Source organism: Mauremys reevesii, linkage group 3, assembly GCF_016161935.1.
Source record: "Mauremys reevesii isolate NIE-2019 linkage group 3, ASM1616193v1, whole genome shotgun sequence".
Lineage (NCBI taxonomy): Eukaryota > Metazoa > Chordata > Testudines > Geoemydidae > Mauremys > Mauremys reevesii.
This window is the reverse complement of record NC_052625.1, coordinates 77662235-77677011: the sequence shown is the minus strand read 5'-3', so window position 1 is coordinate 77677011 and position 14777 is coordinate 77662235. Positions and strand designations below refer to the sequence as shown.

The 14777-nt window shown below is 37.5% G+C and overlaps 1 protein-coding gene across 2 annotated transcripts in view; it reads right to left on the bottom strand.

Moving 5' to 3' along the window:
* The window catches only part of ERO1B (endoplasmic reticulum oxidoreductase 1 beta), a 61114-nt gene that overhangs the window by 42397 nt on the left and 3940 nt on the right, over positions 1-14777 (bottom strand). The window contains exons 1-3 of one of the 2 annotated variants that reach the window (XM_039531849.1): positions 11313-11367; positions 9981-10100; positions 55-138 (exon numbers count right to left, since the gene is read on the bottom strand). In XM_039531849.1, coding sequence (XP_039387783.1) covers positions 55-138; positions 9981-10100; positions 11313-11363 — 255 coding nt within the window. In that variant the 5' untranslated portion in view covers positions 11364-11367. Of the gene's footprint in view, positions 1-54; positions 139-9980; positions 10101-11312; positions 11368-14777 lie in introns of those variants that run through there. The other variant, XM_039531850.1, reaches the window with a different exon arrangement.

The window sequence follows — 14777 nt, the reverse complement described above, 5'->3', positions numbered from 1 at the left end:
ATTGGTCTGGCTATGTGAGAAAATAATGATTTCTTGTTTTACTTTGATCCATACCTCAGGACAAGGCTCTACGTGACAATCTCTGATAGAACAATGGCCATCATCAGCCCAGAATGGACATGGTCTCTTAAGATTAACCTAAAAAAAAAAAAAGGGCAGAAACAGAAATATGCTATTAACAAATTGATTTAGAGCTACTTGAAAGTCTAGGAAGAGAGATGGAGAGCAAGAAATCATTAATGATTTGACAGTCTACATTTAAGTTAAACAATCCTCCCACTTACAATATTCACTTCTTGTGAAAAGACAGACAATCTATAAACTCTGTCACTAAGATTGACTTCAACCCACATTGCTATAATACTACAGAGACCTCACAAATGAATTTTGTCTTTGTACACATATAGATATCTTTTAGCAATAACTGATCTCCTCAAAGTTAAGGTTGAATTGTTTTTTTGCATTCATTTCAAGGAAACAAGAATAGCAGACTACTAATGCTCTCTTAACCAGAGAGCTGATGTACTCAATTATATTTGGATATATTGAAAAACTTACCAAAGTACAGTTTCTTACTTTGCTGGCTACACTTCTAAAACCACATTTAATATTCTCCAGTGTAAACAGAAGCAGTGAAGAAGGGCCAAATGGTGAACACCAATGGCATTTCCTGATTGAGACTGCTTTTGGTCAAACAGTACAATAATAAAGCAATGCAGCACAGATGGGCTGTGGAGATAAGCTAAAGAGAGATTCCAAATTGTTCATCTCCGATCTTTTTAATTATACTTTTTAACAATTCAAGTTACAAAAAAGTAGCAACACACTGTTTTCCTTCCTTTGAATTATCCCCGCCCCCCCCCAAAACAACAACCAACACACCAACTGAGATTTGAAAGCATCCTCTTGCCCTCTGCTTACCTCACAGTGAAGTCTTCTGTCTTCAACACCCAGAACTCGTCTGCACTGAGAAATTTAGCAGCGTAATTATACCAATATAATTATGCCAGTAAATTCTCCTTTTAGACAAGCCCCCAGAAAATGACACATTTGAAATCCAACACTATTTCAATTGAAAAAATAAATCAGAAGGTATACTCTTGAGTCTTTGTACTTGATTGCCAAAGCATTTGAAGCTAAAAAATGTCAGACTTCTGAATAAAAACAGTGATCATTTAACTCTTTCATGCCTATTGTGCATATACTTTAAGACTTCACTTTGTTCTTCTTCTTATGTGGCCTATACAAAATGTTCCCTCAGTTAATATACACCACTCAGAAGGGCACTCAATGGATCGGGACATTATTTAGATTCAGTGTTGTCCAAGTTGAACATCTTGCTAAGAGGTAGCTAACTACCACTCTGAAACTGATAAGAGTAAGGGACTTAAACATGCTATCAAATATTCAGGCTACAAAATCTTGTAAAAAATCAGCTACTTTGCTGGAATGCAGCAAAACTGATCCAGTTACGCAAGACTGCAATAACCCTAAAAATATTCAATACTAAATTTAAAGCAAAAACCTTAAGAAGCATATATATAATTCTTACATCAAATAAGTAATTTAACAATTATATGCAGACTTTAAAGAAGATTTTAAACCAGAAACCAAACCCAAGTAGTTTGTTTTATGGAAATATAATATAATAAAATAATAATAACAAACACCACCACCACCTATTTCCTATATAGCACTCATCAGTAGATCTCAAAGCACTTCACAATCTAATCCTGTAAAACAACTTGAAACTATAAAATTTAGAACAAAAACAATAAAATCTTAACTATGAACAAGAATAAAAAAAGAATTTTTCTAAATGTTTTGGAAAATGCATCACCAAGGACAAGAGAATATAGTAGAAGCTATGACTCAGATCATGCAGTGGTGAGAAGGAACTGGAGATGTTGGTAGCCTGCCCCACTATTAATCACCCAAGGAGAAACCAGGAGGCAATGCAAGGACGCATGCGCAAACTGCCGAATAGTATTACTTTCAAAAGCTCCAGCTTTGGGCACATGTGCATAATCCTCAATGGAATACAACTGGAACCATCCAAAGAAGGTTAAGTGACTTGTCCATTGTCACACAGGAAGTCTGCACAGAAGCAAGGAATTGATCCTGAATCTCCCAAGTCCTAGCCTAGGTTATGAGTACAGAGAAAACACAGATACCACAAGTACACCATTCCTATAGTTTATAGCATCAGAAACCTTTGATAAATTTTGTTTTAGAAAAGTCTTGGATAGTTTACATTCGAAAATAGTTATTTCGTCCATCTCTTTCCCTTATTATATCATGGGTAGCACTCACAATAGATAAGGGGAAGTTCCAACATCCATTTTCACCACTATTACCCTGTAGGTGCCCATAATTTCCTCAAGTTAATTTGGAGCTAAAATTTTCAATGCTTGTTTATAGCATAATGGTGAAATATTCTGTAAAGTCTAAGCAAGCCATTCAGCCCTTTTTCAATCATCAAAATGTTTGGTAATCAGTTACTTCACATATTTTCCCCCTTGTTTTCAAAACAAAAGTACCAACACTTGCATAACTCAAATCTACTTAAGCTAGAAACTCCATCCAGAAATTGTAGTTACAAGCACTTAAAGTCATCAATTTCATGCATATGGCAGAACCAGAACTGCCACTCAAACCGAATTTCTTAACTTCTGAGTACTCATTTTCTCAACCTTAATGATGCATTAGTGGTAGATTTTGTATTTAAGAAATACATACACACACAGAATAAGTTCAGAATTAAGACTGCATTTCAGTCTCTGTGCCCCAACACACTTTCACAAGTCACACACATGCAAAGAGGTAGAGTTACATAATGCCAGTACAATGGTATAAGAAATTTTTGTATAGTACGTCAATACACCTGTATTAATCTGATACTTTAACATGAAATTTTTAATGCACCACATTTATTCATTTCTAAAATAATTTTTGCCCAGTAGTGTTTCACTGCCTGCAGATAGCATATGTAGTAACATAATTGGAAACCTCATGTCCAATCAATTTTATACAAAACACAGTGAAACCCCGCTATAACGCGATGTTTGGGGTCCAAAAAATTCCATCGTGCTAAATGCGGGGTCATGGTAAAGTGGGGTTTCAAGCGGGTCAGTTTAAGTCAGTGGTTCCCAACCCGGTGCATTGATGTGCGCCGCCTAGTGCCCAGCAGGGGAGAGAAGCCGTGGCCCCGCACCTGCCGGGGACAGAGAACTCCAAGGCTGCGGGCGCCAGTGCTCTCTGTCCCTGCCAGGCACGGGGCCGCAGCTTCTCTCCGGCTTGGAGAGAAGCCGCGGCCCCGCGCCTGCTGGGGACAGAGAGCTCCAGGGCTGCGGGCGCCGGTGCTCTCTGTCCCCGGCAGGTGCGGGGCCGCGGCTTCTCTCCGGCTTCAAGAAGAGGGATGCTCAATTTGTTTTGTTTTAAAGTAATTTTGCACTGAGATTTCTTTTTTGTTTTCTGTATATTAGAGGAATTTATAACTTCTGCTGCAGTTGCAGAAGAAAAGTGGAATTCGGAACTCAGGAATTAATTGATCTGTTAGGTACAAGAGAAGGGGATGAGATTTTCAAAATGTTTTGCTTTTAACCATTTGTTATTTCTAAATCTCCATGTTCATTATGCTAATTTAGCATAGAACTCATAAAAATTGAATATTTGAAATTAATCCTGAAAGTTAAATCTCTTCTAGAGTAATTCAATTATTGAACCTCATTAATTCATACTAGCTGGGAGACTCAAATCATGCGTACGAAGATTCAATGATTCTCCCCAATAATTTAACACTGAGGAGCTGCACTAATGCTAAACCGAAAAAATTGTCAGTGTAGGCAAAACCATGGTAGATAAGAGTTTGTGATTTAGTAAGAGACCAATCAGTGAGTCTCAAGTATACTGCATCACAAAATTGAATGTTTTATTATTTTGACAGGTAGACTTTAATTATGTTATCTATCACTTCATATTATAGTAGCCAACATGCTGCAGCATTTAGTGTAGATGTAGCCAAACTGTGATCTGTGGCAAGTTGTCTAGTCATATAATGCTGGCTCTCCTTGTTTCCAGTTGCTAATTGCATTAATAGGTAACTAAAATATATTAAATATTGCCCTAAGATTACTCTTCCAGTTTAGCAATTGCTGTAGTTAACATGGGGATATTATGTAATTGTGAATGAAGAAAGGGCAGGTGGCCACAAGACTACATAAAAGATGTGGTCCACACCACCAAATTAAATAAATCAAGAATCTCTAACTGTTTTGTAATAATTTTAGTAGCAAAGTGAGAATTAGCAATGTTCTGTCCTGACCCTGGAAACAAATGATACTAACAGACAGAAATGCTAGCCCTGACTTGATATACTGCTAAAACAAAGGCATCTGGAATGGGTTCTCAGTGTCATCAGGTGCATCATGTATTTCTTTCACGTTTTAAAAGTTACATTAAATAATATTTGTCTGGATTAAGTCAATTTGTTTTAAAAGCAATTTAGTTCACTCAAGTGCAAACCCTGAAGATGATTAGATGCTTTTGGTCATCATTATTCTCAACAAAATTTGGATTGCCCTAGTAAGCAGAAGATATAAGCATATATGTAAATTATCTATTTAATTTTCTTCCCCTTCAGCAATGTTATAGTCTATGCTTTGTTACTTCCTTGATCAGCTGCAAATTACAACATAGCTAGCAGTTAGCCTTAAATGCAGGACTTCAAAAAGATGTTAGAAACCACAAGATTGCCTGGAGTCTACAATTCTTAAAAGGAAATAAGGTTAGACATTAAACATTTTTCCCTCCATAATACATAAAGGAGGTCAAAGCACTATCCCATCCTGCCACTTCTATTGTGAAGAACTTTTCTTCCTGCCTTAAAAAAAAGCCTACAAACATTAGATATGTTGTTCTCATCTACCTTTTCTCTCTCCTCTTGGCCCACAGTCCTCTACCAAAAAACTATGGACAAATGTAGAACTGCTGGATAACAAAAATACCAGACAAGGGAAATTTGAGTAAGAGCACAAGTGATTTTTAGTCCAACTGTTTAAAAACATTTAACTCAAATGCCTACGTAGCAATTGTGGGAAAAGATGTGTTTGTTAAAGATTCAGTACTCTGTTCATTAAAAGCTAAAAAAGCTTTCATTCCATTTCCAATAAATTCTGCAACAAAATCAGACCAAGATCAGATGACATTCCTGATATTAAATTCAGGCTTTCTGATACATCATAAAGAATCAAAAGGGCACAAGCTAAACTTTTTTTTTTTTTAAGCAGATTACCTTTAATCATAGGCATATATTTTTCTTTGTCAACCTATCTAGGCTGTTTGACTTTTCCACAGCATTTCTTTCTCACAACTTCCAGTCCCCTCCTCCCCCCAACACCTAGGATACGTCTACACTGCAATAAAAAACCCACATCATTGAACCTCAGAATCAGGGTCAACAGGCTCAGACTCACATGGCTCAGACTGTGGGCTAATAATTGCAAAACATATGTTTGGTTTTGGGCTGAAGCCCAGTATTTGAGACCCTCCTCCCCCACAGGGTCTTAGAGCCTGGGTCCAGCCAGAGCATCTACACTGCATTTTTCAGCCCTACAGCCTGAGCCCTGCAAACCCAAATCAGCTCGTCTGGGCCAGTGCCACAAATCTTTTACTGTAGTGGAGACGTATCCCTACAGGCATTCTGAGGTCAGGTCAAGGGCTAAAAGTTAAGATACAAACTACTGAAGGTCAAAAATATTTCATTGGTAAAATGGCTAGATTAGTACCTGCTAAAACTGAAGATTTTAAAGCCAATTATTTCTGTAGCAGAACCTCGGTGGCAAGAACCAAAAATCAAATTTAAAATCAATTTCTCTAGCCATTACGTATGATGTGGCTAACCATATTAAAAAAAAAGATGTATCAAGATGTGGTATTTGATTTGTAGAGCACATAAGATGTGGAACTCTAAAATCTTATTATATACACAGCGATCCTCACTCTTCCCCTCCAATCGCTCTTCTTCTATTGTCCTGGCAGCCGGGGGAGGGTGGGGTGGAGGGTGAAAATCAAATCTCTGGACCAGAAGAGTGAAATCTCTTACTGCATGCTTGAGGGACAAGCTGTTCTCTATCACATAAGCCATCTATTCCCTGACTGGTATGTTGACCTGAAACAATGTGAAAAACAACCTCCCATTTCCATTGCCTTGTGAATATTTCAAATTGCAGTAGGGCACAGTTGCCATTTTGAAGACCACTAATTCTGTATATGCTATCACCACTCTTCTCAAAGTACAGCATGAAGTTTACTTCTTGAAAAGAGCAGGAGGAGGAATTTAGCATAGTAGTGACCTGCACAAGCAAGATATCCATTTCTTCTGTTCTAATGTAATAGTATTTGCGAGGCAAACAAACAGTTTAATCTTCAGACTCAATTTGGCTGTACAATATACTCTCGCTTAACCGAAACTCTATTACCCAAACCTCTGCTGCAGAGGCAATGGGAAGAGATTCAGGCATTGAAGAGGTTCAGCTAGTAAAGCAGATAGCTCTGGCCAGGACTGTGGGGAGGACGACAATGACAAGTGGAGGCTACCTTGATGCTGAATGGCTCCTGCAGTAGTGCATGGAGTCCTCTACAGCCCCACTGTCATGTAAGTGAGCAGTGCAGAACAGAGACCTCCAGCTAGGATTGCAAGGAGGAGGAGGAGGCAGCCCTGGATGTAGGGGAGGCCCACGCTACTGAATGGCTCCTGCCATCTCGATTATAGGAACTTCTGATTATATGACTAAAATCCATATCCCTTATGCTATTTGGATAACTGCACTGTACTCATTCGGTACACTCAGGAGTGTTAAGTTCAGGTGTATCAGATCAGGAATTCATTCCTCAGCAAAGAATAAGACATGCAGTGCAGAGAATACAATTTATTTTCTTTTCAATAACTCATTTGGACTACTAAAAAAGAGTAAATTACAACTATCTTTTCTAGTCATGTGAATTACAACTGTGACCAACTTGTACTTAGACAAGGCCCCTTAAAACAACAAACAGAAGTTACCTAGCAGTCTCCCTTTCCCTCTACTTCCTTCCTTTCTAAAAGCTCCAACCTTAAAGAACAATACACAAAGCTTCAGAATTTGGGATTCTGGTTAACTGTTGTATTTTCTTTTTCTAAGTATATTGATACTGAAGTGGAAGGAGAGAGAAATCCCTACCACGAAAACAAAGACAGGAATACAGAAAGGTGCATAAAGACATGTTTTCTATTCCCGATTTCCACAAAAAGGATCCAGTTACAAAAATCTCATTATTTCTGGTGAGGAGTTATGAGCTAATATTCTGATATGCTATTTCTCAAGAATATGCAGGCATCAAATAGTTAACCAGGAGATTGCCCACATATAGTAGACCACTTTAGATGAAAGATTACTACAGAACCTTAAACTGCAGATTTCATAAAGATAAACTGGTGTAGAGATACTCCAAATCCCAAAATGAGACAAAGGCATTAGAATCCATTACATATTTAGTATGTGTGTTTGCAGAAGGGACACTGAAAATACAAGCATTATGCAATCACCCAAATTAACAAAATACTACATGGGGAAAAATAGCCAAAAAGTATTTAGCAAGAAGTCTCATGACCATCCTTGCAGCCTCTAGTACTACAATCAGATTTATTGAAGTCATCCCTAGTGAGCATTACTGGATATCTTGTCACAAATTCAGCATAAAAGATGTAGTTGACTGGTCAGGAATCTATCAAATTACAAACATTTAAATAATGGGTTTCTACATTCCTTAATTGTTTTGCTGCTTTTTTTTATTTATCAAAATATTCTAGTGCAAAGTTGCTCATTCCTGGAACTCTTCCACTAAAAAGTTTCCTTGCAATACAGTCATGTTTGCTGCCCACGGGGGTAGGGAATGTCATAAGCACTATTGTATTTTATTTTCTATGGGCTTGTCTTCACTGCATTGTCAGCTCAAGCTATAACTCGAGTTTTACCCCTAACTCCACTACTATCCACACAGGAAAATCTCTCTCTCTCTTTCTCAAGTTAAGCAGTGCTTTAAACTCAAGCTAGCTAGCCTGTCAGGGGATGTGGACTGAAGACCGAGTGCTGGTGACGCTGGAGATAGAAACACAGAGGGGATGCAGCAGCTTCTGCTACATCATTCTGGACTGCTAATTAAATCACTGTATAGCTGGAGTGTTTTGCATTGTGGTTATTCTAGTTCTATTAGCTCAAGTGAGGGTGGAGAGGAATAACTCAAGTAGAGTAACTCAGCCCAACTGCTGAAGTGAAGACAAGCTGTATATTTGCAGGGTGGGAGTACTGTGGGTCAATTTTTGTTTACAAGGCTGAAGTCTTGTCTATCTGGTGTTTTAATCTGCACCAGAGGAGTGTAAATTCTAGGGCACGCTAACTGGCCCATGTGGACCCTGATGGTGTACACTAGGAAACCTTTAGTGCACACCAGCAGGGTCCGTCTGGGCCAGTCAGTGCACAACATGCTAGTACACACTAGAATTTACACCTCTCTGGTGTGGGCTAATACACTGTGTAGACAGGCCCTCAACTGGCTTCAGTATTTATATTAGGTACAGTTACTTTTGGGGGTTTGAGATTTGTTTTTTGTTCCATTTCTGTTAGATCCTCTAGAGGCATAATAATAAGTTACAATTTATTACTACTATGTTGTATATACACTCAAACAGTTTGAGTCCCATTTTCACTACCTAAATTGTACATAACTAGCTCCTCTTGAACATGGAAATTAGAACTGTCTATGCCCAGGCATAGACAACTTTGGACTTTAAACCCTTCCTCCAAATTTAGGGACTGTATTAATGAATACAGAAAAAACTGAGTTTAGAACTGAGGCTCATTTATCTCACTTAAATTACAAGTGAACAGATTTAGCCAGAGTACAAAACTACTCATTACAATGATATTAAACAACTATTTTGTTATTTTATTTTAACTCTAAGCTCACCTCCACCAAATAAAATAATTGTCTACATCCCTGCTATAATAGTAGCAGGGGAGTCAAATTTGCCTTTCATACTACTTCAGGAGAAGGAATCAGAGTACTGACTTCTTCCACAACAAATATATGGAAGATATTTAATAAAACAGGGCACACTTATGCTCTGAAATCTTGTCATTTTGATTTTCATCTAATTCCAGCATAATTTTGGAAGCAAATGTCTCAAGAGCCACTACAGTTAGAAATTAATGCTTTATACTATTTGAAAATTAAGATTGTGGTTTTCAAAAGGAATAAAAGCATATGGGTTTCTAGCTCTATCAGTTCTCTAGATGGCACAGTGAGGAAAGGCGGTCACCATAATATGATTTTTAAGCTTGATATCTGATGACTTGCCAGGAAACAAGTGCTATTAATTGCTGGAAAGTGGGTATGCTGTTTCAGTTTCTAGACATAGGTATTCAAAAATACTGAACTGTAAAACAATCACTTATCCATTGGATTATAGTTTTAGTGATTTAGTGCTGAGTTAGTTTTAGTGATTTAGTATCAGTGGCAAATATCAGAGCTCAGATAGTATAATTTTCAATCAAAAAATTAAAGACTATCAAGTGATAAAAGCAGCAAAGAGTCTTGTGGCACCTTATAGACTAACATGCATTTTGGAGCATGAGCTTTCGTGGGTGAATACCCACTTCATCGGATGCATGTATCCGATGAAGTGGGTATTCACCCACGAAAGCTCATGCTCCAAAATGCCTGTTAGTCTATAAGGTGCCACAAGACTCTTTACTGCTTTTACAGATCCAGACTAACACGGCTACCCGTCTTATAAGTGATAAAAGGGAGTTTTGGGCTGTAAGAAAGAAGTTGATCAGATTTCAGAAAAAAGAAAAATGAAGATCAGACCGAGTTAGTCTATAGACCATCATATGCTGGTTTTCACTTAGCTATGTATGAAAGTGCCATTTTTACTGTACCTTGTAATATCTGAAGTAGTCTCGTTCTTGCAGTTTCTGGATTTTGGGGAAGATCTTGTAAGTATTGAAGTCATCAATGCTTTCTATATCACACAAGCAGTCATCCAACACTCCGGTGAGCTACAAGAAATGAATGTATTATATTCTATTGCTTTCCTGACCAAGATTCAAGGTAGTAAAAATAGTTCTTAGTTAAACAAATCAACCAACAAAATTAAACGATTTTTCTTAATAAAGGTGGATGAGGAGCTAGATAACTATTACATTAATGCATCATTGACAATATAGTTTTGTTATGAGTTGGGTTAAATCCTTGCTGAAACCCAGTGGATGTAACAGCCACCCTTAATTTGTGCAAGCAACAGTTTAGCTCCTTTATGGAATAGGTCAGCTGAAAAATAGTAGCTTACACACAAAACAAAGGCATATGAAAGGCAGAGAGATTTTGTTGCGTAGTTTTGTGTGTCTGTGAAAGTTAGAAGGTAAGAGAGAGGGTCAGCAAGCAAGCATTAGACATAGCCACAGAAGCACTGATAGTCTGGCCCTCAGTGAAAGCTATGTGAGCTTTTGGGCAAAGTGTTGTCTAAAAGGGGGCTTGAACCACTGAGCAAAGAAATTGCCTCCTGCCTTTTGATTCCTGCTATGTTCAAGAAAATAGTATTTTGTACCTTCTTTGTAAATAAACAGGATAGTATCAAAAGGTATCTGGCTGTATCATCAATTTCTCCTCAAACAAAACCATAGGACCCTGAATTTTGTCTAACAGCTAAACTCAAAGAGGGGTGACAATATCTTATCTTTACACTTGTTTAGAAAAGAAAACTAATTTCTGATGCCATGGACTTAACTATCTTGAGTAATTCTTTTGTCATCTGCAAATTTTGCAACTTCACTGTTTATCCCCTTTTCCAGATCATTTATGAATATGTGGATCAGCCCTGGTCCCAGATCCTTGGGGGGTCTGTTATTTACCACTCTCCACTGTGAAACCTGACCATTTATTCCTACCCTTTGATTCCTATCTTTTAACCAGTTATTGATCCATGAGAGAATCTTCCCCCTCTTCTCTCATGACTGCTTACTTTGCTTAAGAGCCTTTGGTGTGGGAACTTGTCAAAGGCTTTCTGAAAGCCCAAGTACACTATATCCACTGATCAACCTTCTTCACATGCTTGTTGACTGCATCAAATAACTTTAGTAGATTGATGAGGCATGATTTCCCTTTACAAAAGCTAAGTTGACTCTTCTCCAACACATCATGTTTCTGCATCTGATAATTATGCTCTTTACTACAGTTTCAAACAATTTCCCCGGTACTTAAGTTAGGCTTACCAGCCTGTAACTGCCAGAATCACCTCTGGAGTCTTTCTTAAAAATAGGCATTATATTTGCTACTGTGGAAGCAAGGAAAGAATTAATAAGGATTTGAAGGGGATTTTAATGCATGTTAGTCAGTTAGCAAGAGTCAGGCCATACTGTAACCCTAATGACGTGAGACTTGTAGGAGCAAAGATAGTGCGAGGCGACAGGACAAGAACTGTGTACAAAGTTATTACGACCTTGCAATCACTAACCAAAATGCAGGCTTGCTTTTCTTAGGCTTATCTTATTGTCTCACTCCTTTCTGCTATGTATAAACAAAATGTAGTTGTTGCTTTTTACTGTCTGTATTATTGCTAGAAATTGTCTGTAACAAAGGTATAAAGGCTTGCTGTGATTGTTTACCAGTTGAGAGACCTGTCCAGAACTGGGGCGACCCTGTGTCCTATGGCACTCTCTCCCTCCATGGTAATTACTGGAGAAATAATAAAGTATTTGATTTTGCTGCACCCAAACAAAAAGCGAGAACTAAGTTTTTCTTCGACACTACCCTCCAGTCATCTGGTACAGACGCTAATTTTAAGGACACACATAGGATCTGATCCTGTAAATACCTATATGACTAATCCCACTGACTCCCAGGTCGCTACTCAAGTAAGCCTAGCTACTCACATGAGTAAGTGTTTGCAGTATCAGTGCCTAAAATTAAAATTTAAAACACTGAATGCATTTTTAAATACCTTTAATAAATTTAACCATACTTGTAGATCATAGTCCATGGTCAACTATAGAAATGGCAATATAACAATGCTACACAATATTGTTTTTCATTAAAACCTACAGCTTGTGTTTTAGTCTTCCAAACACAAATTAAGAGTTATTCAGCAAGCAACAAAACACTGAAGATAGAAGATGGACTCTTCAGAAATGAGGAGAAAGACGACATCTGAGAAATCTTGAGTCTAAAGATAAAACAATATAAAAAAAGACTATCAAAAGTATCAGTGTTTACAACATAGATAAGAAACAATACAAACTATCTCCAATAATCTGTTTTGAAAAGTGAGAATTTTTTTTTTTATAAAATAGCAAAAAAACTTTGTAAAGTGTAATTTAAAATTAAACACTGTTGTAATTATATTAAGATACTCTTTGAAGGTGTTTTAAGTGGCCCATATTGTGCGTGAAGGCACAACGCTGGAAGGTGATAACCCTCATTCATGATAAACCAGCAAAATAGATTAATGAGTAGCTTAAAATCCCTTACATTTACAGAGCGGTTCTCCTAGTGTGGATTCCACACTCAGAGCTTTATCTTACTTAAAATACTCTATCATTCAGTAAGTTAAATGCAATAGGTTTCTGCATCTTCTCTATTTCTGTTTGAATATTTGCATGGAAATAATTCTCTTTACTACACTGTCAGAAAAAGAATTGCATTTAAAAAGATCCTGTGTTAAAACATTATTAGAACAAATATTAAAAGCCTATTACTTTTCACTATTCATGCTGGGTTGTTGGGGGTTTTATTTATTTATTTATTTTGGGGGGCAATGGGGTTGCATTTCATTGATCTCTGACAATGAAACTAGACTGGTTAGTTCACTTGGGGCTAGTCTACACTTACGAGCCGGGTCGACGCGGTGAGTTCGACTTCTTGGAGTTCGAACTATCGTGTCTAATCTGGACGCGATAGTTCGAACTCCGGAAGCGCCAAGGTCGACTCCGGTACTCCACCACTGCAAAAGGCGGTGGCGGAGTCGACCTTGGAGCCGCGGACTTCGATTCCGCGGCGTCTGGATGGGTGAGTATTTCGAACTAGGGTACTTCGAATTCAGCTACGCTATTCACGTAGCTGAATTTGCGTACCCTAGTTCGACCCCGCTTCTTAGTGTGGACCAGCCCTTGATAGGTATAGGGCCAAATGCTGCCCTGGCATGAGTTATCACACCTCCAGCAATTTTAATTGAGTTGCATAAATTTATGCCACAACTGAACTTTTACTTCTGATACTATAAGGAATTTTTGCCTTTGGAGGAAGGGATTTAGACACTTAATTGAAATTTAACAAACAATTTAATGAAAACATTTCTAGTGCTAATAGATTTGTAAAACTTTTTTTAAACAAGTCTATTTACAAAAATTACACCTACAACACCTCATTAAATATTCCACTTCTTACCTTGGAAAACATGGCAATGTTCAGTTTTATATATATATAAAACTGAGGAACATAAGGACATAAGAATGGCCATACTGGGTCAGACCAAAGGTCCGCCCACCCCAGTATCCTGTCTACCAACAGTGGCCAATGCCAGGTTCCCCAGAGGGAGTGAACCTAACAGGTAATGATCAAGTCATCTCTCTCCTGCCATTCATCTCCACCCTCTGACAAACAGAGGCTAGGGATACCATTCCTTACCCATCCTGGCTAATAGCCATTAATATTAACCTCCGTGAATTTATCTAGTTCTCTTTTAAACCCTGTTATAGTCCTAGCCTTCACAACCTCCTCAGGCAAGGAGTTTCACAGATTGACTGTGCGCTGTGTGAAGAAGAACCTCCTTTTATTTGTTTTAAACCTGCTGCACATACACCAGTCATGATTGTATATACCTCTATCATATCTCCCCTTAGGAAGGAGAAGAATGAGAAACTTCTAGATAATGTAACAAGGCACTTAAATTATTAATGCTGATATTAATGTTTCAGATACAACTGTTACATGCATACGTGTTATAGGAAGTGGAAAACAGACCAGCTAACTATAACCACAATGTATGCAATTCTCTCATCACTGTCTTACTAGCAACTATAACATTCAAATTAATTACAAATTTTAAAATACTAGTGTATTACTTTTAATTTTATTAGTATCATACGGATCAAAAGTGACTACCCCACAATCTTGTTTCCAGGAAGTGTATTAAAGTGTCTGTTAAAATGATTTCTATATATATGACATCCCATGTAACCGGTAAACTGTTAATTCTCTAACTTGTTTTCCAATAAGTCAACCTTTTATAAAAATTATGCTTAAACATGATTTAAGTGCCAAGTTACATGCATTTAAAATATGGAATTTATAGAAATCTACATTTGGTATCTTGTGAAACGTACAAGCTCTGCATAGACTACATGAATGCAGTAACACTGTTAGCACCTTTATACAGACAATTTTAAAGGTGTGCTATCAGGTGGTTGTATTTTAATTGCTTAAACATATTTCCTCATTAGAAAACCAACTGGGATACCTTGTTTTGCTCCTCACAGTTTTACCACTTTGCTGCATACGCAAAATGAGAGAGAGAAAACTAGTAGTCAAAACACTGTAAAGAACTAGGGGATAACAGATATCTAGAATTTGAACTGCTGTTCAAATGTTTTATTTAATGTTTAATATTTTATTACAAATATATAGGGCTGTTGAGCAATTAAAAAAATTAATCGTGATTAATCACACTATTAAACAGTAAT